This window comes from Talaromyces rugulosus, chromosome II (genome assembly GCF_013368755.1).
Source record: "Talaromyces rugulosus chromosome II, complete sequence".
Classification (NCBI taxonomy): Eukaryota; Fungi; Ascomycota; class Eurotiomycetes; order Eurotiales; family Trichocomaceae; genus Talaromyces; species Talaromyces rugulosus.
In genome coordinates, this window is record NC_049562.1 from 5,811,219 (window position 1) to 5,832,748 (window position 21,530).

The 21,530-nt window shown below is 47.6% G+C and overlaps 5 protein-coding genes across 5 annotated transcripts; 3 read left to right on the forward strand and 2 right to left on the reverse strand.

Moving 5' to 3' along the window:
* Nucleotides 1–398: 398 nt before the first annotated feature.
* TRUGW13939_04494 (uncharacterized protein) lies at nt 399–1,826 on the forward strand (the record flags this gene model as incomplete). Its single annotated transcript, XM_035487667.1, has 4 exons — nt 399–516; nt 584–744; nt 810–1,532; nt 1,611–1,826. 4 exons carry the CDS (start codon nt 399–401, stop codon nt 1,824–1,826), a joined length of 1,218 nt encoding a protein of 405 aa, XP_035343560.1.
* A 437-nt stretch (nt 1,827–2,263) lies between these two features.
* TRUGW13939_04495 (uncharacterized protein) lies at nt 2,264–4,833 on the reverse strand (the record flags this gene model as incomplete). The annotated part of the gene is made up of 6 exons (XM_035487668.1): nt 2,264–2,738; nt 2,794–3,155; nt 3,207–4,413; nt 4,473–4,604; nt 4,670–4,690; nt 4,757–4,833. 6 exons carry the CDS (start codon nt 4,831–4,833, stop codon nt 2,264–2,266), a joined length of 2,274 nt encoding a protein of 757 aa, XP_035343561.1.
* Nucleotides 4,834–6,219: 1,386 nt separating this feature from the next.
* On the reverse strand, nt 6,220–10,283 carry TRUGW13939_04496 (uncharacterized protein; the record flags this gene model as incomplete). Its single annotated transcript, XM_035487669.1, has 3 exons — nt 6,220–9,838; nt 9,899–10,099; nt 10,168–10,283. The coding sequence occupies 3 exons, from the start codon at nt 10,281–10,283 to the stop codon at nt 6,220–6,222; spliced, it is 3,936 nt and encodes a 1,311-aa protein (XP_035343562.1).
* Nucleotides 10,284–10,698: 415 nt separating this feature from the next.
* Nucleotides 10,699–15,748, forward strand: TRUGW13939_04497 (uncharacterized protein; the record flags this gene model as incomplete). Its single annotated transcript, XM_035487670.1, has 6 exons — nt 10,699–11,082; nt 11,142–12,073; nt 12,128–12,446; nt 12,502–13,106; nt 13,696–14,092; nt 14,153–15,748. The coding sequence occupies 6 exons, from the start codon at nt 10,699–10,701 to the stop codon at nt 15,746–15,748; spliced, it is 4,233 nt and encodes a 1,410-aa protein (XP_035343563.1).
* Nucleotides 15,749–16,931: 1,183 nt separating this feature from the next.
* On the forward strand, nt 16,932–21,187 carry TRUGW13939_04498 (uncharacterized protein; the record flags this gene model as incomplete). The annotated part of the gene is made up of 11 exons (XM_035487671.1): nt 16,932–17,771; nt 17,825–18,013; nt 18,071–18,542; nt 18,596–18,720; nt 18,774–18,845; nt 18,893–19,117; nt 19,186–19,289; nt 19,339–19,597; nt 19,646–19,788; nt 19,843–20,441; nt 20,502–21,187. The coding sequence occupies 11 exons, from the start codon at nt 16,932–16,934 to the stop codon at nt 21,185–21,187; spliced, it is 3,714 nt and encodes a 1,237-aa protein (XP_035343564.1).
* Nucleotides 21,188–21,530: the final 343 nt, after the last annotated feature.

Consider the following 21,530-nt stretch of genomic DNA (forward strand, 5'->3'; position numbering starts at 1 on the left):
AGTGAGCCATACATAGCATTAGGGGGCATCGTGGAAATAAAAAAAGATTCAGTGTCAATAAGCTTTACTAGCGTAATACGACTTTTGTTGATTCAGTCCGCCGTACCACGACCGCGGATCGCTTGTAGTGTTGGTCGTTCGAGGTCTTGCGACTTCAAATGTAGGATGCTAGTGCTATAATACCTGTTTATCTCCCTTTCCATCAACCGGCTTTCTCTTTCGCCGTATACTCACTGTCGGTGTCTGATTGCGTTGTTTTGTGGTTCAGACGTCATCACTACACATCAGGAGATCAGATAGTAGATCCGGCATCATCACACCCAACCAGCGGGACTCCCGGCTTGTTCTGTTCAATCAACTTGACAGTTTCACTCACCCTGCTTACTTGCTTATCCAATATGACCGATATTGCAGCCCTAGAGAACCGTCTTCCTCCGGAAGCAAAGGAGGATATTGCCAAGTCCGATATCTCGCTCAAGGAACGGTTTTTCCGATACTTTCAGCATGAGATCACCGGTACACCCATTTCCCCCTATAAAGTCTTGTTTATTTATTAGCAAATTCACTGATTGCCCTGGTATAGCCCTGCAAGGACAAATGGATCGCCTCGCCGATACCTCTCTGATAGCCGGTGAGCGCTCAGATGCCAGCGATCACTGCCTCGCGGGCATTGCGAGGTTGTCCCATGAAATCAAAGACGCATCTAGCTATCTGCCTACATATGATCAACGGATCTATGCCGAAGTGCGTCGTTGAACCAAGGTCTTCTATTTGCGGACCATACTGATCATCTTTATGACCCTCCATAGGCAATCAAGGCATTGCAAGAGAAGCTAGCCGAGACACGAGCAGCCGTCCAGCCCCGAGCCAAATTCTCATTCAAGACAAAAAAGAACCCTTCTGCCGTATCACTGTCAGACGCTGCCGATTTCACTGCCCAAGGCCGGCATCCCATCCCTGGCTATCTCTCGCCCGATGTCTCCTCGCGCGAATCGTCCATGAACCCCACTCCAACCTATCCCTCAACCCCAATCAATGAAGTCGAGCAGCTGCAGCTGAGACCTGAAATTGCCCCGACCTCTTCCCCGGCTGTCCTCGATGAAGGCAAGGTCGGCTCGCTTCTGGAAAAGAAGTCAGATATTCGACGGCCTACTTTTTCAAACGCCTCCTCGGTATCTGTAGATCAGCACTATGGACTGCACATTATGCTTCCATCGTCTGCTTCAAAAACTACAGTGCCGGCCTCCATCACGTCTCTGCGTCACTGTGTAGTGGACATGTCGATTCCGACTTCGAATGATAAACCGTTTGCAAGTTTGACAGTCAAGGGCATCAAAGAGAGCCTTCTTATCTGTGGGCAAGTCGAAGGACCGGCTCATATAACAGGCGTAGAGCACAGCGTTCTCGTTGTCTCTTGCAGACAGTTCCGCATGCACAACTGTGTCGATGTCGACGTTTACCTGAGCTGTAGTAGCAACCCCATCATCGAAGACTGTACCGGAATTCGCTTTACCCGGGTTCCTAAACATTATGTAAGTCTCTCTCTCTGTGTGTGTGCGTGTTTGGTATCGCTTATACAATGTTTGTTTCTAACCCGTTTCAACTTTCAGGTCCTCGAGCATAATCATCACGAAGGAGCCGAAGGGGCCGATAAATGGGACCAGGTGGAAGACTTTAAATGGATAAAACCAGAACCCAGCCCAAACTGGAGCCTTCTTAGCGACAACGACAGCGTGCCGGAAGAAGTTTGGGGTGAAATGGTGCCTGGTGGGCCCTGTTGGTCATTGGAGGATATTTTGCGAGCTACGAAAGTGCTGAAGGACTAATTAAAATTGATAATGATGCAGAGTAATGAATGGCTATTGTATGGTAAGAACTTGCGCTAAGGCATTCACTTTATAATGAAGTTTTAAAAAAAAATGATTGCATAACCAAAAGCTTTTTTGAACGTGGCATCTGTAAATAGCATTTCCTTCCCACCACAGAATGTATAGAGAAAAGTGGTTCACACGTCCTATTGATATAGAAACCATGGCTAAAAATGTCTAGAAATTGTACTTTTTTTTATCACAAATCTACCATACCTCCATCGACCGATATCGTCACAGCAGTTCTCATATAGACATTGATTGCAAGACACTTCAGATACATTCTGAAGCTAGACAGAGAGAAAAGGGCAACGAAGAATATGATTTATGGGCGAGAAAAAAAGTAAACGAATAAAGAAAAAGAGAGACAAAAGAAAAAGAAAAATATTTGACATCTAAAACAGAGAGAGTATATCCTCATTCGTCTTCTTTCCATTACTACTTGAACCGGGCGAGGTTGGGTTGTTGTTTGCAGTCAAGTTCAAGCTGGAGAATCCGTTCATCAAGTCGTCATTAGTCTCACCGAAACCGCCGCTCAATCCTCCCAAGTCGGCAGCTGCGTTATTATTACTGCTACTGCTGCCCGCGGCAGCATTGTCGTTTCCAAACACGCCGAGGAGGTCGTCTAGGTTATTGCTCTGCTGAGGCGCAGAGACTGCCGGGGAACCGGTTCGCACTGGTGTGCCGGCGAGACCTTCGAGACCAGACATACCGCTGGGAGGCTCCTTTTCTGCTGATGCAGGCGCTGCCCCGTCGAAATCGATATCCAGTAAATTCTCGGCGTTGGCCTGTTGTTGAGCTGTAGGCGCACCGCCTGCCGCCGCAGCTGCCGCAGCCAGAGGGTTTTCTCGCGCATTTTGCATTTGTTCCCTAGGGAATATGTTAGTGGTAAAAAACATAAAATCTGAAACCTGGGGCAGCGTACTCAATAGCGGCTTTCTGCACAGCGTCTGCGCCGAATCGTCCATGACCGACGAATTGCTCGGGAAGTGTGTGGTATACCGAGGCCAGAGTTGAGAGTTCTTCGAGCAATTGGTCGAGAAGAGCGGGAGGTAGTGATTGGATCGTGGTAGTGATAGGTGGCTTTTGAGATAGAACGACATTCTTCGCGGCATTTTGTTCCGATGTACTGGAGAGCAGTCGCCAATATACGTACGCTCGATCACGGATATCAGGGTTATCATTTTCTGCGGTTGCTGCCTGGAGGACTTTCTGTACCAGGCCCTGGGCCTTGTCTGGACGTTTCAAGAAAAGTTTGACAACTGCCGTCAGAATTTGTAGTTGTGTCTGATGAAGCCGTTAGATGATGTACTAAACTGAGCCATTAGTGTAACTGACCTGAGTAAACTCTTCATTAAATCCTTCCACAAAGCCCGCGAGGATATCACCAGCGTTGCTGATCTTTTCGGCATATTCACCAACAATCCAGATAAGTGCAGCTCTCGCGTTAGGCTCATCAAGTTCGTCAATGCATTGACACAACGTAGGAATTATCCCCTCATAGCCGGGGTATTTCCGGAAAATGTCGCGGATAACAACGATAGCCTCTTGAACGACATAGTTGACCTTGGTATTGATCAAATCTAGCAAAGTGTTGACGCATTTCTCGCTGGAACTCTCAATTTTGATGGCAGTCTGGCCAATAGCCTTGACTGCTCGCCGTACGAAATCCATATCGACTTCAAGGGCATATTCCTTCAGCTCAGCCAAGAGTTGATCGACGTTCTTCTCATTCGCTATCCGCACCATGATTTCGAGCTTTTGGAACTTGACGTAAGGCGGGTCGTTGTATTTGCAGAAAAACACTCGAAGTTCCTTATTGAGAATGTTTGGTTCCTTTTGTAGAAGTAGATCGATGTTCCTTAGCGCCACGTACTGCACCTCTGGAGCGGAAGAAACCAGAGTCACCAATGGAGGAGCCATCTTCTTGAGGTACGACGCTGCCAGTTCGGCATTGACATACCGCATGTGCAAAAACACAGCCTTCACAGCAGCCAACACAACACTGGCGTTGACATGCTGGAATTGCGGGGCCACTCTCTCACAAATGTGTTCGGCATCCTTCACGTTAGAAGTCTTGTATTCAGCCAGAGAGGAAAGGATTGTGACCCGACCCCATTCCGTACATTCGTTCAAGGCCATGAGCAGCTTGCGAAGGGTGGTCGAATTGATGTTAAGAGCGTTGGTCTCTGGGGCCGATTCCGAAATTTCAGCGAGTGCAGTGACCGAATTGGCAACGACCATTGGATTCGGGTCCCCGATCAGCTCCTGTAGAGTTTCAAGGAACCCATTTTCAAGGCACATGGACGGGTTCAAGTCAAAGAGTTTTGCCACGCAGATGGCGGCCGTTTTGCGGACATATGGCGACTCGTCCCTTAATGTCTTCCTCAAAGGTTCTTCCATATAGTCCACCATTTTCTCGACTCGGATGCATCCCATTGTTCTGATTGCCAAAGCTCGAATAAGAGGATTAGGGTCTTCCGAATCTTGGACAAACGTATTGACAGCCAATATACAGAGGTCCGGGTGCGACTTGGCGTAATTCCTGAAATAGCGATTAACAACAAGGTATTGAGAGCATGGCGTAGAAGGAAGAAATCTCACATGAGATATAAATATACGAGCTTTTTCTGGTCAAGGTCGGTAGTCGCAATGTTCTTCAGCACATCTGGAAACAATGCCGAGACATCTTTGCCCAGCGTCATCGCCATGATGGTCTTTTGAATGGCTTCCTTCCTGCAGTCTGCTATCAGCGCTGTCCTTGTCGACATCACAAGAATGAAGATGGGATTGGGAAGTACCGTTCGTATGCATATTGGGATCTTTGAAACACTTTAGGTCAGTACTGTGGTCTGCAACACCGCCGCAATGTCAAGATAATGGCTCACACTAATCCAGCCCTCAATTCAAACGTCTCGCCCTTTCTAGGCACCGCAAAGGCGCCCCTTAATCGGTTGATTGCCATATCTGCAAGACGAGCGCTTCAGCAGCGACGAGGTCGCGCCTCCGCAATGAGAGCGATGTATCGAAGAAGAGGTGTGGTCGGGCAGTAAAAGGAGAGCGCGGGGTGGCAGCACAATTCCGGAAGTGGCTGCCACAGAAGTGCACGAAGAGTCGTATTGTTGCAAAGAGCGAGCCGGTCTGGCCTTCCGCGTGCCAGGCGCGGGAAACAGAATCGAGTATCGGGGGAAATGGGAGTCTTTTGCTGGGGGGAGAATAATTCGAGGTGGTTGATTAGTTAGTTGCCTGGGGATGTGTCCAAAAGAGTCGGCCGATCACAGCTTAATTAGCTCGCTTTCACCGCCCGCCACGGACTTCCGTCTCTCTCTCGCGATATCGCCCCTATCACGCCAGACAAACGCATGGGCTCTACTGACGATCTATAACCCAAGCAATGGTACATTTCTGAGCATACAAAATTTCCGAATCGCATATCTAACGCAAATTAGGCGAACCTCCCTAATTTACGACGGCTCTTTGTCGAAGCCCGTACCGAAGCCGAGGAGAACGAGTACTCCCGAGCTGCTGTGAGATCCGTTTATTCATTTCTTTTCAGACGATAATCTGACTCGACGAATAGTTCTACAACCTGGTGCTTTTCATCTCCTCCGTCGCCGTCTTTAGCTTGGCTGCTCAACGCATGAGTGGTGGAAAGATTCATAACTGAGTGGCATTGCAGCGAGCTGCTCAATACCGACAATATTATTCAATAATTAAACTATCTTCAAACAAAGGACAGGATTTCTGGCTGGCCCGACGCCTCTTTAAACCACTGGAAGTTTAGAAACTATCCCATTCTTCTTCGGCATGGAAAGAGTCGTATTCTCCAGGACGGTGGCGAAGTACAGGTGATTCCTCGTGATTGTTCCAGACAGCCGGACCGCCTCGGGGGATTAGGAATAACCATCACACTCTCGATAAACCAGGGGGTGATCGTTTCTCCCTCCGGGGAGAGAATCTATGTTTCGATGAAAATTTCTCCGCGAGACATGTGCCCACTGACTGGGTGTTTATTGTTGCAGACCCAAGATCACCAGTATAGGTAGGTGTATTATTGTAGCCGGGACAAGTCTGATGCAAAGGTACTCTGGGTATTGCTACCCGTATTGTTTGCAATGTATACCAGGATGTCTAGGTCCGATTCCGCGCCGAACATTCTTATGAGCCGGAAACTTGCATAAATCTGAATTTCATTAGAGACCCAGAAAATTTTAAACATCGTGTATATTAGTCTCAGGATAAAAACCAGTTAAGCTTGTTTGAGCCATTTGATAGGGAGCTGCCCGTAGCCCAGACGTGACATGACTGATGTAGAGGCCGCGACCAGGCGTCTTTCTTCCTTTGCGGTGCTCTAGTTTGCGCAAAAACCCATGGTAGAAATAGCGGTTAGTAGTTTGACTACTTTGGCACGGTCGTGGATTTCGATGTTATCTTTAGTCCTCATCATTTGAAGATCAGCATGCACTGCCTCAATCGCATCTTCGTCTGCATCGAGCAATGCAATCACACCAAGCAGGGTTACAGACCCGACATGATCGGGATGCTTCTCGACGCTATCGAACAGTTGCTCACGAGCCACACTGCTCTCCTCTTTTCCGCCCTTGGCCCACAGTACCTGTGCGAGCAGACAAGTCACGTCCGGGTCGTTGTTTGATTCCTGAAGGGCATCCCGGAATCTATCAATAGCCTGGTCCATTGATTTCATGTAATAATATGCTAGGCCCGCCGTGAGATGCGCTGACAGACGGAGCCGGCCAATAGTCTCGAGATCGGCATTTTCCGTTTCATCCCCTTCGGAGAGTGTGAGAGCAGTCTCTGCCTTTTCAGCAGACTGCTCATACTCCTGTTTCGCGAGATGTATCCGAGCCGCATCGGCGTTGGCAAGAGCAAAGTGTGTCAGAGACGACACAGACTCGGTCACTTCGTACTCCGCTTCCACTCCTGTGCAGACAACTCCCAAAGCATCATCCGCTTGTTGGTATTCCCCTATCCGTTCTGCTAGTAAAGCCAAAAGATGCTCAAAAGCCAGGTTAGAAGGTTCCTGAACACGGAGCTGCTGGAGGGCAAAGAATGGGCGAATCAGTTGCGATATTTCGTTTGACATGGATGCATCCGCAAGGAGATGATCGAACAGACTAAGAGTATACTGCTGTTTGGTAATTGTGGATGTCGAGGTAGAAATATCAAAGGCGTGCGCAAATAGAGCTGTCGCTTCAGAAGGATCTCCAAACAGAAGAGCAAGGAACCCTTGTCCGAGCCAAGCTTGGGCGTAGTCAGGGTCAGCCGATTGGCCTCGCGTGAAAGCTTCATTAGCTAGTTGCAGGTCACCATTGATCAAGTAGAAAGCGCCCAGATTTGTCCAATTTTGAGCACTCCGGTCGTTCAGGTGTAGACTGCGAACAAAAGCATGCTGAGCCACCTTGGGACTGAGGGATGATGTGACGACCCCCAAAGAGTTCCAGAATCCGGAATTTCCTGCCTCTAGCTCAATAGCTCGCTTAAAGCATATTATGGCCGCTTTTAGGAATCGTTTGGTTTGCCGTGCGTCTTTCTTTGTTTTGCCAATTTCAATGCTCCTGTAGGCCCTGTATTCAGCCCATCCTAGATTGTACCAAGATATTGCTTGTCCATGAACATCTTCGGCAGCTACGTAGACTGCGCGCTTGTAAGCCAAGATGGAGGCATAGAGACAACGTTCTGATGGCGAAATATCCTCGTTTTCGGGGTCGAGTAAGGTGGCATAGTTGCTTCCAACGTTGTCCGTATCAACGATGATATCGAGTGCGCCTCCTTCAATCTCCGTACTTAGCAGGGAGAGTAAGTCGGGAACAGACACATAACTTGATTTGTTCTTCAAGTAAGAGAAAATAGCGCATGCGTCACCTACTGCTTTCCACAGATTGAACACTTTGAATCTCTCTTTCACCATGGCAGCAACAACGTCCAAGGCCTTGCGAGCTGATTTGGCTGCATCATTGAATAGACCAGTATCGAGGCTTTTCCAAGAGCTTTCCGTTAATGTTTGCAGGAGTGCAACCATAACCCCAAATTCGTTGGGTCGAATTGCCAGCACGTCTTCATACCGACCCACCGCATCTTCGTAATCGCCCAGCTCTCGCTTGACATTAGCAAGCATATATCGAGAAAACCAGATATTCGAACTCTCTGATTTGGGAAGATTGGCTTCCAGTTCCTCTGCATGTTCGAATGCTTTGGTAGCAGCAATATACCTCCCAGAATTGTGATAGCTTTCGCCGAGTCCCACCCAGGAATGGTAATCATCGGGAGATATCCGTAGGGTAGCCTGGTATGACACAATGCTTTTGGTATATTGCTGTCTGTTGATCTGTACAACTCCCAGTGCTGCGTATGGCCAACTGTAACCCTTGCGTTTAGACCCTGGGGCAGGCTTCGCTTTTCCAGAATCAACGACTCGCTGGGCAACGGCTTCAACCAGATCCCACTCTTGCTTATCAGCGAAAGCTTTTGCGAGCCGTTCGGCTGCTTCTATTTCAGATGGGGAAAGCTCAAAGGCCTTATGAAAACACCGCCTTGCCCTGGCTTTGTCTTTCTTATAGTCTGCATAGAATATCCCCAGACTGGTATAAGCTGGAGCAAAGTTCATGTTTGACCGGATAGAGCCAATGAAGCTGGCATATGCACCATTTCGATTCTTTCGAGCGGCACTTGAAGGGTCCAGGTCCCATTGGCACCGACCAATGCGGTACAAAACCTCTGACTTGAATTCACGATTCTGTGTTTCCGCCTCTTCTATGCTCGCAAGAACGGCCTGTAGGTTTTCCAGACCGAATTCAAGATTGCCATTGAGCGCCGTGCACCAAGCAAGCTCCGATTGGATTTTGGTGTTGGACGGATCCCGTTGCAGAGCCCGACTAAAAAAGTCGACAGCTTCTTCATATTCCTGGTCTTCTTCCAGTACCAGGCCTATGCCTAGCAAGCAATGAGTGTTCGTGGGCTTCCTCTTTAGTATGCTGTCGAATATACTCTTGGCTTCCGGATGATGCCGCGGCGACTGGTATGAGATTAGTGCCGTGCCTAGAGTAATATTCAAAGCATCCGTGGTTTGACGAAGAGACACTCCTGTTTTCCTGGTCGTATCCTTTACGAGCAAGAGGCCCTTTCGAGCGACATCTACCGCACTTATATGCTCGTCGAGATTCACATAAAGCTGAGCCATAATTCGATGGGCTATGATCGAAGAGGATGCGTGCTCAAGACCATCTGACATGAGGATCAATCGATCCTCTACAGCCATTTGCACATCGTCGGTGTCGGCCTGAGCTGACTGCTGTACCTCTGTATCCGAAGGTAATGGAGAAAGATCACTACTCAAGAAGCCCTGTAGCACTTTGCTAACTCCATCTTCGGGAAAGAATTCTGTGAATTCACGTAGAACACCAACGTCCCACTCTGCAGGGTCTTCAACATCGTTCCACTCGAGAACAATTTTCCAAGCTAGATCAAAAGGATACTTGATAATGACCATGTCACGTGCTCCCTGAAACACTGCTTCACGCTTCTCTGACTTCTGGTCTTGCGGTAGGACCAGAAGCAAATCGTATGCCCTTTGGAGAAGCTTCTCCTCAAACCGATGCCTGACTTCGTCATCACTAGTCCAGTTGATAAGTCCCGTGTAGTATGCATCAAGATCTTGGTTGGAAAGTGCCTCGCGCTTCACTTCCGCAGTAACTTGGTCAATCTTTGCACCAAGACGTGTTCTCCTCTCGCCGATTTCTCGGTTTATAAACTCTTTCTCCTCCGCTTCGGTGATCTCAATCAGTCTCGAAAAGGTATCAGCGGGATGCGGGACTCTTCCTTCTAGAGAAGAATAGAGGGGACATGTCGGAAGCAGAAGATGTAAAGCCTTTCGCTGCTGTGTACGAGTACCGCTTTTCCGAGCAAACTTGACGAATTTATCCACAACGTCGACACACCGCTCACGTTCGTCGCTTTCAACCCGGTAATGTTAGCATATGAGCGCGAAAGAGAGACTCGAAAACAACCCGTACCCATCTGCGAATATTTCTCCTAGCTTCAAAGTTGCCGCTTGATACTCGTCGAGCTTTTTATTCCCCTGCTTTTCATACAAGTTTACCAGGCCTTGCCAAGCCGTCTTGTCATTGTCTTTGATGCGAGTTGCTGCGAGGTACGCCTTCTCCGCTTCGTCACTTTTTTCGAGCTTGTCTTGTGCAAGCCCTAGGAAAACGTGCCTAGAATGTGAATATCAGCGTTAGCATTGTCTTGCGTGTTTGCCATGGAGATGTTGAGCAGTCCGTACGCATGGTAGTTGGTGGGGTCGCGCTCGACCAGTTCGTTTGCTTTCGTAGCTGCTCCTTCAAAATCTTTGGAATCCAATGCTGTTCTGACAGCCTTCAGAGCTGCCTTGCTGGACATTCTAGACAGCAATGAGTCATGCGCTCATTTCCGAGTAAACTGTAAACACGAACAATGAAGCGATCTGCGGGGTTGTTCCTGTGTGACAGCAATACGAAATACGTCACGCTTGGTATACGGGCAACGGGTATTGCAGAGAATCAACGCCAATATATGACGGTATAAATTGCAATTGCTAGTAAACTGTCAGAAGTAGGGAGTGATATCGCTTGTCCACAAACCACAACATTGGAGGAAAGAATCCGAGCTCGCACCTGGTCCAAGCTCTACACGTGATAAGGGCTTATCTTATCGCCGAAATACACGATAAGAACTAGCATTTCCCCAGTTTCCCGCCGTCGAACCGCGATACCGAAGTCCCTCCTCTATTTACGATTTATGAACGCTCCTTCGTTGATTCTAACATATCACTACGATGGCTCCTTTAAGCCTGCACATCGAAGGCCACAAGTTTTATGACTCCAATAACCGGGAGATTACTTTGCGGGGTATCAATGTCGCAGGCGATGCAAAGTATCCTACACGGCCGGACCTTCCATCTCATGTTGCAGAAGACTTTTACGATGGCGACAATGTTTCTTTCGTCAACCGGCCGTTCAGCATAGCTGATGCCCCGTTTCACTTCCGAAGGCTACGCAAATGGGGTTATAACACAATAAGATATGTCTTCACCTGGGAAGCGATCGAACACTCTGGACCTGGGAAGTATGACGACGAATGGGTTGCCTATACGATTGAAGTTCTACGCATCGCAAAGCAACATGATTTCTATGTCTTCATGGATCCTCACCAAGATGTCGTACGTTATATCGTGTTCTACTGTACACTATGAATCGAGTGTAGCTAACAATTTCCAAGTGGTCGCGATTCTCTGGAGGATCAGGAGCTCCTTTATGGACGTTATACGCAGCAGGTTTTAATCCGACAGAATTTAACAAAACACAAGCAGCTCTTGTTCATAATACATGGCCTGACCCGGAATCGTTCCCGAAGATGATTTGGAGTACCAACTATACTCGGCTCGTATGCCAAACCATATTCACTTTGTTCTGGGCGGGACGGGACTTTGCGCCCAAGGCGATCATCGACGGGCAAAATATACAAGATTATTTGCAACGGCATTTCATTGCAGCTTGCAGATATCTTGCCCAGAAAATCCACGAAGCAAGAGATTTAGAGAACGATGTTGTTATCGGGTGGGAGAGCATGAACGAACCCAACCGAGGACTAGTTGGCTATCAAGACATCTCCATCATACCTCCCGAGCAACAGCTTCAATTGGGTACATCACCTACAGCATTCCAAGCCATCTTAACGGGCTCTGGGCGAGCTTGTGAGGTGGCTACGTGGAATTTTGGAGGTTTCGGTCCTCACCAGACCGGCCGCGAACTGATTGACCCAGCAGGGGTCTCTGCCTGGCTACCAGCAGATTTTGATGACACTAAATATGGCTGGAAACGTGACCCAGGATGGAAGCTAGGAGAGTGCATATGGGCGCAGCATGGGGTGTGGGATCCCTCGTCAGACGAGCTGCTGCAGAAAGACTATTTTTCAAAGAATCCCAAGACCGGGGAGCCTCTTGACTACGATAGATTCACCAATACCTATTTTGTCCAACATTATCGCGCTTATCGAGACGCTATTCGAAGCGTGCACCCAGAGACGATAATGTTTTGCCAGCCACCTGTTATGGAGATCCCCCCGGCGCTGAAAGGGACTGAAGATGATGATCCAAACATGGTGCATGCCGTCCACTTTTATGATGGACTCACCCTTCTCACAAAGCATTGGTAAGCACGCAGGTTTGGAATTGAGACCGTGGATTGCATGCCTAATTATACCAGGAACCGCATGTACAACGTTGATGTCATTGGGGTTCTTCGCGGTAAGTACTTGACGCCGGCATTCGCTGTCAAGATTGGGGAATCCGCAATCCGCAACTGTCTTCGAAACCAGCTCAAGTTTCTTCGTGAGGAAAGTTTTGAGCATATGGGAGACCACCCTCTCTTGTTCACGGAAATTGGCATTCCCTACGACATGGACGACAAATATGCATACAAAACCGGCGATTACAGTAGCCAGATTAGCGCCATGGATGCCAACCATTTTGCGTTAGAAGGAAGTGGATCGAATGGGTTTACTTTATGGCTATACATGACACAGGTAATTTGTGGTTATTTTTTAAGAGAACACATCTACTAACACGGTGAATCACTAGAACAATCATCAATGGGGTGATCAATGGAATGGAGAAGACTTGTCAATTTTCTCGAAAGATGACCTCGAACTTCCTAGCCCAGAGGCTCTAGGAAACAGTACAGGAGTGTCGCTGGACCGAAATTCTCCGTCATTTTCGGAAAGCCGGAGTGCCACTGATAATGCCAAAGTAGCACCCCATAATATCAGAACCGTCGTCGAATCTCCGGTCATATCATCCCAGTCATCTCTCGTACAATCAGAGCCAGAAGAGAAACCTGGGTTTAGAGCTGCAGAGGCTTATGTCCGGCCCAGTCCAATCTACACGGGCGGTGATGTTCTCAAATACGACTTTGATCTCAAAAACTGCACTTTTACACTTTCGCTAAACGCCAACAAACCCACAGCACAAGATGCTCCTACGGAGATTTACTTGCCCGAATTTCATTTTCCCAAATCCGATGTTGTTGTGTCTGTAAGTGGTGGGAAATGGTCTATTGAGGTTCTGGATGAGTCGAGTTCTTACCAGACCCTCAAGTGGTGGCACGCCGAAGGTGATCAGGATATCAAGGTTCAAGGCGTGCGTCGCAAGGCGAGTGACATTGTCGCTGGTTATGAAGACGAGACGTACCTGGACCAGTGCCAACGAAGTACATGCAATGTCATGTAATATTCTGATAATGTCGCGAATTAGACGCCTCATCTCAATGTCTTATGTAGCGTTTCAAGCCAGTATCTTGCGGTGTGCTTTTTGGTTGAAACATTGCTGTGACGAGTTATGACAGTTTCCAATTTATTTTTTATTTCACCTGGTCATATTATGTAATAGGAATTCTAAATAGCAACAAAAATAATAAAGAGCGCCTGGAAGTGTTTCTTCTTCTTGGCCTTGTCATGGATCGATCGATGTACGATGATGTAATCAGCCCCGACGGGATTGATAGCGGGATTGACAATTTGACGCGAACAACTTTATTTCGTTCTCTTCTACTCACCCACGCTCATTTGAACCAACATCGAGGCAGCCGAGGAGTTACTAATTTGTTATGACTCTAATATAGAAGCTACCATTACCGAGCGGGATATTTTACATGTAGCTGATCTTGCGGGGGCCGTTTTGATTTGCTGAAAATATCCAGCTAACTGACACCTTGCACATGGGTCACCACGACGACTCCACCAAAAAAGCAGAAGACAAATAAAATAAAAAATCAAGTGACTTCATGAACGACGACTACCAGCGGAAAGAAGTGCGCCGAAGACAGCGGCAGACTTTGTCATGTTTGCCATGTCGCCGGCTCAAGGTAAAATGCGACAGAAATCAGCCATGTGGGCATTGTGTTTGGAGTGAGAGGGCTTCAAGTTGCCACTATGCGACATTTCCCAAGACTGTGCCGGCAAATGCGGTCAAGGATGGCGGCCATGTCTCTCCAGCACAGTCAGCTGACCCTTCAAAGACGAATGTGCTTTTGTTACCAAAGACCCAATCTAGTTCTTCTGCTACATCTAGCAACGCAGATTCACCGATATCTTTCCTGCAAAACTACGATCCGCATGATATTTGGAATTCAAAATTCCGAGGACCAACACATTGGCTCACTGTTAGACGCCAGGTATTCAGATGACCGCCTTGGACGACAGCTATTGTGATCAGTGTACTGACTCGAGACCAGCTCCAGGTAAATGATATGTGTCCGAAATCACACGAAGGCAGCAGCCTTATCGGCGGCATTCATGAGAGAATCAGCAATCGCTTCAGTTCGGTGCTTTCTCCAAACTGGCCCCTTGGATCGGGGTACGAGGGCACCAATATGAGCAAAGCGAAAATTCTTTCCTACATTCCAGATCGCCCCGCCACTACAATAATTATCAATAACTACATGGAAACTATTGAGCGACTGCATCCTCTTCTACATGTCCCCACGTTCTATGAGGAATTAGACCACTTCTGGGACAATCCCAAAGCTATAGATGATGCATGGCTTTCTCAGTTCCTTGTGATGCTAGCTCTGGGCTATCAATCACTACGTGACCAAAGCATGGTGTCTTTTGATAAAGACTTATTGCTCAAGTACCTACAAGGGGCTGAAGTCTGCTTGAAAAATACACCATTTTTCATCGTTCCAGTACTCACTTCTTTACGAGCACTCAGCATGATGGCCCTAGCCAGACACATTTTATCATCAAGTTGCATCGAGTCAGATTCCTGTGGTCCTCTTATGAGCACTGTGGTACGGCTTGCCATGTCAATTAGCCTACACATAGATCCCCAGCATGAAGACAGCATGAGCGTTTTTGATATGGAAATCCGAAGACGTCTCTGGACGACTATTGCATTAATGGAGGCCCAAATGCACATGTCCAGTGGCACGCCTTTCTTGCTTCGTCCGTCAGACTTCGATACTCTGCCCCCATTGAACGTGAATAATGATGAGTTGAAACCGTCCAATTTTAGCAGTTTACCTGTCCGTCCTATGTCCGAGTACACAGACTCGACCTTTCAAATTATCTTAGCGCGGTGCTTTCCGGCCTCTTTTGAGATATTGACTCGGGTGAACTCACCATCTAGGCGATTCGAGTACGAGGAAGTTTTACACTATCACTCACAAGTTAAAAATTTACTCCAGGAGGCGTCACAATGGACCATTTCGACGCCACCGGAGGAATGGAGGCAGCTGCAATGGTTCATGGTGGAAATATTCCTACGACGCGTTCTCCTCGTGCTGCACTCAGACTACGGCCTACGGCCTAATGCGGACGTTGAGTATCCAGTGTCATATTGGTCTACTCTGGAGTCTTCGCTTGCGCTCCTCGTCATACAGCGGCAGATGAGTGAAGACTTGAATTCGCCACTGGGCCGGTTATGGCTGGCGGAATACTTCAAGCACGATTTTTATATTGCCATATTGGTCATATGCGTACTGCTCGCACGCACAAATGCTATCAACCGGGATTTGGCGCCTTTAGACCAGAAAATCGAGATTCCCCAAAGGGAGACCATTCTCCAGACGTTGTTTTGCTGTCGAGAGATCTGGGCCAGGCGGATTTGCCGCACTTACTGTCAGTTTCTCTCGCATATGAACCTTGATACCACCATCGCGCGCATCACCATCCCGGAGACTGCCACTGTGTCGTCTGCCGATATCGAGCACGCGAGCTTCCGATTCAGTGTTCGGATGCTGAAGCATTGCAAATGCGGCAACTGTCCCACAGAACCAGGCAGCTTGAAAGCACTGTTCTCTGACCATCCCTATTATGTAGCTGCATAACCTCAACTCCTCTGGTAGATCCAAGAAGATCTATCCACCTCCACTCAACTTTTCTATTGCGTGTATGCGCGATGTGTATCATATGTATATATCTCCCGATGAATGAAATGAGCAACAAGATAGTGACCGTATATCGCGACCATCCTCGCACAGTATTTTCGCATTCACCGCCAGTAGGAAACTGAAATGAACGACAATCAATCATGTCCCCTGCATGTAGAGCGTTACGTTAGCGCGGTACCGTTTGTTTACCGCTAGTATTCCCATGTCACATGACCCCATACACAGCGAGGCGGTCAATTTGCGCGAAAAGCCGGAGCAAAAACCCCGTCACCATGTGATTTATTTTTCTTTTTTTTTTCTTCTTGCAAGTATTCTTCCTTACCCTCTGATTATATCTTCCCACGCCGCGGACTGCTCTTCGTTGGACATAGCATGCTTGTAAGGGTCGGGTGGCGATCGTCGAATCACATCGCAGCAACGGGATTCCGCTGCGGTTTTTTTTGTTTTTCCTTCTAATATCGCAAATCATCGCTTTGGTACCCGACAGGACTGGCAATACTTGAATCGCTTTTCTATTTCTGCGACGTTTTCTTCTCCCTTGTCTTCTGCGCTGGAATTTATCGTCAGCTCATCTTTCTTTGCTTCGTCCAGCGTCAACTTTTCACGTTCTGTCTGGGCAAAGACCAAAAGAGGGAAGAGGAAGGGGAAAAAAAGTCACACCCAACAATTTCCAGTAACAAATTCCATACTCACGGCCAGTTTGCGAGGACATATAACAGGTCCGTTTAGTATATACTAGAGCGGCCATTAAAACATATCAAAGGAGAGGAAAAGAGCAGAGCAGAGAAGACAAAAGAGGCAAACGTCTTCCAGCAACAAAAGCATCACGGGCAGCGCGAAAAAGGAAGGAGCCAGCCCACCACCAGCCCCTTCTTCCCTTGTATAGAACGAACCTCGCCCGTTGCTTCTCCAAGTCTGCTTCCTTTGCCCTGCGCGATGAACTCAGCTATGCAGCGCTGAAAACCAGCTCATTTACGTACAGTACACACACGCCCTCTGGAGTACCCCAAAACAGGGGCGGTATTGAGCTTGAACGGCCGTGATCGGAACGCCTACGGAAAATCGCAAATCACATATTGATTGAGATATCAGCTCTACCAGTCCACAAATTGACCCCGTCATGGCTGCTAATAGCACTGAACTATCTGATTCTGGCATGGCCGATATTATCCAGGCCCTGGAGCTTTCCCACAACCCCACTTCTTCCAACGAACTACGAAGGAAGGCCCTCGAGTTTCTAGAATCCAAGAAGCAGGATGACTTCGCCACGCGAAATGGGTTCATGCTTGCTTCGCAAGCTGGCAGTTCGCCCCTGGTCAGGCATTTCGGTCTATCGCTACTTGATCACGTCCTGCGCCACACGGGATTTGCATTGTCTACCACCCAGGTACAAGAGCTCAAGGAAATGGTGATGCAGCTTTCTCAGGGTATCAGCCAAGATGACCCAAGCTACTACCGCAACAAGATCGCCCAGTTGTGGGCCGAGGTGGCCAAAAGGAGCTGGGGCATCGAGTGGAATGACATGGATCGAGATCTATACAATATGTGGAGCGCAACCGCCTTGCACAAGGAGTTTGTTCTGACCGTGTTGGAGACCCTATCCGAAGACATTTTCTATCGAGAAGATACCACCTCTTCGCTACGCGGAACCGACTTGAACAGGGCACTGGTAGAGACCTTCACTCCCCTTTCCGTCTTTTCAGAAGCTTTCCCAGAGCGGGATCAGAGCCGAGTCGAACTTCGCCATGGAGAAGATGGGTGGCTTGCAAGAATATGCGGCCTTTTGGATACTTGTATCGGAAGTATTCAAACTTCGCGCGAAGCAAAAGACTGCAGCCTGAAGGCTCTCGCTGTTCTGAGGACTGTCCTGGTCTGGGCGATTCCCAAGGCGATCATCAATTGTAACGCTGTCTCAATCATCTGTCGCGCTCTGACTGCACAGAACGACCAAGTCCTCTTGGTAATGCCCCTCTTGTTCCAGTTATCAGTGGACAGATGCTAATTTGGACACAGGCGGCTATTGAAGCAATGCACTCTCTGTATAGCAGATCCAATTTTGAGATGGAAGAATTCGAACCTTTAGTAGCACTTCTCTACCAAGTGGATCACTTGGTCTTATTAAGGAAACTTTATGAATGGACCGCGGTTGACGCTACCGATATCGATGAGACAAGATATCAGATATCCAAGAAACTTTCCGAGGTATTTGCTATTTGAGTGCTCGGGCTAGAGTTTGACTACTAACAACAACTGTCATAGTTAATGTCCTATGCTGCTGGATTCCTGGAAGAAAAAGATCTAGATTTACGGGACGCCCGCGAAATTGACCTCTCGCTTCTCTTCCAGTTCTTAATTGACATTCTTCGCCACCCCAGCCTGACAGTCTCGATACCAGTTCTGCATTCTTGGTCACGATTGCTTACAGCCGAGCGGATTGGAGACATGGAGATTGTCACACCTTTGATCGCACCCCTGCTCGAAATATGCACTCAGCGATTGGTCCGTTGGGAAAACCTTCCAGAGGATTCAGAAGATCCCACAATTCTCTTTTTGAACGAAGACATTGACACGATACCCGAACGACATGCTTTCGTAGGCAACTATCGCCGCTATTGCTCCACTGTAATAGAGGTCATAGTTCAGAAGCGACCACACGATGCCATTCCTCATATCCTCACCACTGTAGATCAAAACCTGAACAGCTTGTACAGCGGGGTTCAGCCATTTAGCAGTATGGCCACTCACCACTGATGAACTCGAGTCTTGTCACTAACGAAGTACCAGTTGAGTCGTTCCAGAAGCTGTCGTTTCCCCTAATGCGCGCCGATACGCAATTCTCTGTTGTTGAAGCGTCACTAAAAGGATATCAGAAATGGATTGCAGCGCATGGCCGCAGTCCTCAGCAGGATGTGAGCAACTATTACCTTACTATCCACGAAAAACTTCATTGACTTCGAGATAGGAACATCAGCGAACACAACTCGAGGTTATGATTGAAAACTGGGCTATGACTTTGATGCAAAAGGATTTTGAGGTATGACTTGCGGGTGTTTGTGAGGTCGACGACTTACAAATAAACAGGATCCTGTCCTTAAACAAAGAGTCATTCGACTCATCGTAGATATTTCTGCCAAAGCTCTCGACAAAACTCCAAGCTTTGCTCTCAAAGTCCTTGAGCACATATTGATGACACGCCTTGAGGATCATCCCCAGTATCCGGCTTACTCGGAAGCTGTCAAAGAACTTCACAGCCTAGCTAGTCATGAATTGCGAAAGCTTTCGATGCGCTGTGCTGATTATTTTTTTGTAAGTCATTATTAGACCATTGCACTCATTGGCAAAGCTACTCGACTAATCTATTTTTCTTAAAAAAGACATTTTATGATGTCCTAGAGCCGAAGATACGGGAGATTGCATCGTCTCATCGGCTGGATGATAAACTCCAGACAGAACTCAATTCTGTCTTGTTAATAATAACGTGAGTAAGCTTCATATTAGCTACGCGTTCTACAGGCTAACCTACTCAGACAACGAACGACTAACGTTGATCCACATGTCCGCGAGGCGAGGTTAGCCTCTTTCATCGAGCCAGTTCGACAAGCTTGGCAGAATGAAGATTTCAAAAACTTGTCGTCCTCCTTCAACGGTTTTTGCCAATTGCTAGGTATTGAAGAAGTCGGACCTTATATGCAAACAAGAGAAGCCCAGAAAATGCCAGATTGGGGAGTTGTTCCCCTAGATGAAACTGGGAAAGGGATTCAAGAGCAAATGACAAAACGATTTCAGGTATGCTGTTTTCCATTCCTTGAGTTATTATACTGACTCCCATAATAGCAACTACCTTTGCGAGGAACAAAGACGCTGTTTGCTGTGTCAACAGAGAAACTTAAGCGAACAGATCCAGCATATGAATTGGCGTGTGCTCTTTGGCGCGATACAATTCCGATCGTTCTTCCTACTCTTTTGCAGCTAGTTAGGTAAGGAGCTCAACCCAGTATTATTGTTTACTCTATCATTTAACACATAAATAGCCACGCCCATGCCTTTCATAATCCGGCAAACTGGGGAAGCTCCCTACCTGAAATGAGAGATGTCGTTGGGCGCATACTCATGGACAGATTTTGGCAAGCTGGTATTTCTTCAGGGAGCAGAGACGATTTCTATGCAAAAATTACAACATCCAAAGCTACCCTGGAAGGGTTTGCCTCCTCTGTTCGGGGGAAAATTAGAGCGGTACGAGAGTCATGCTATTCAATGCTCTTCAGCATGAGCCGGTTACGTCAATATTTTTACGGATTCGAGGAATTGCCAGGGCCATTGTCAGAGGCACTCTTCCAAGACTCAACGCATCTTTCATCACACCAATTTTCGATACTTCTAAATATTGCGCGCTGTTTGATCGATGACTGTCCAGTTCAATTTCGCAGTCATTTCTTACCGCCGATGATTAGCAGCTTATTTAAGCAGATTGACAAGAAAATTACAGAAGAGTGGGACAATATAGAGCGGCGCAAAGAAGGATTGGAGAGTGGCGACTTGACCGAAGAGATGAAAGATGAGAGTATACTTCGTCAACTGACTTACTCTGCTGTAGTCATGGTTGCCAGTCTTCTTGACCCCCAAAGAGGTGGTACGTCATGTGTTTTGCAATTGATATGAAACAAGAGCTTTACTAACATGCAAAATAAAGACCCAGATGCAGTGACAAATGGTGATCCCAGTGCATCACAGGCGCCAGTGGCGCAGTCCAATTCGATGAGACATTTTGTACTCTCACATCCAACAATTTTGGAGCCCGTGTTCATGTTCTGCACCCACGCTCTCCGCATGCGAGATACAAGGTGTGGCAGCATAATCACCAGGGTTATACGGTCTATTCTCAACGAGTTTGCACCACCCATCAACACTTCTACGGCGGTAACAATCCGGGAGTTTATCTCAACCGATGTACTTCGTGCATGCATCACGTCTGTCCACGAGCCATACTTTGTTGACATGCAGCGAGATCTTGCAACACTTATCGCTTCAATTTGGATCCTCTACGGTTCCAGCACATCCACTCCTCACTCCGTGATGCTTAGTCTGCCAGGAATGACGGAGGAACGTGTGTCTCAAACGGAAATGGTGCTCATGCGGTCAAGTTCTGGTCGCCAACAACGTGCTCTCATTCTCGATTTGCTCGAAGGTTTACGCGGTGTCAGCATCTCCGAACAGGGCAAGATTCTCGGTACTCACGAAGAGCGTCGAAAAGCACGCAGTGCTATGCAACAGCGGTACATGTCAACTGCGCCTGCAGATATGGAGGGACAGCAGAAAAACAAGGTAGACATTGACGATGGGCCTGATCTCGGTGGGGTTGCTGATATGTTTGGATGAAACTGCTGCGTTCTCAGCAGGGGGAGGGGGACTTCCTATCGAACCCATGTATTATTCTACGCACGTAGGTGTATAGATTTATTTCACCACGGCATGCTGCCGTACTTTGCACACTAGTAGTAGAGATTCACTCACCATTTTATATTTGAATAGATCATTTTGTCAAACTGGTAGGAAAAAGATGTAGCATAGTCTTTTGGAAAGTAATTTCCTTATCTGTCAAACAGTTGCGTATATGTACAGCACACACAAGCCAAAAATCTCCCGTCCCCATTCTTTTCCTTTCTAATCATAACTTGGCAAAACAATTTCCACTATAATTGATACAAAGATGCATCCAATA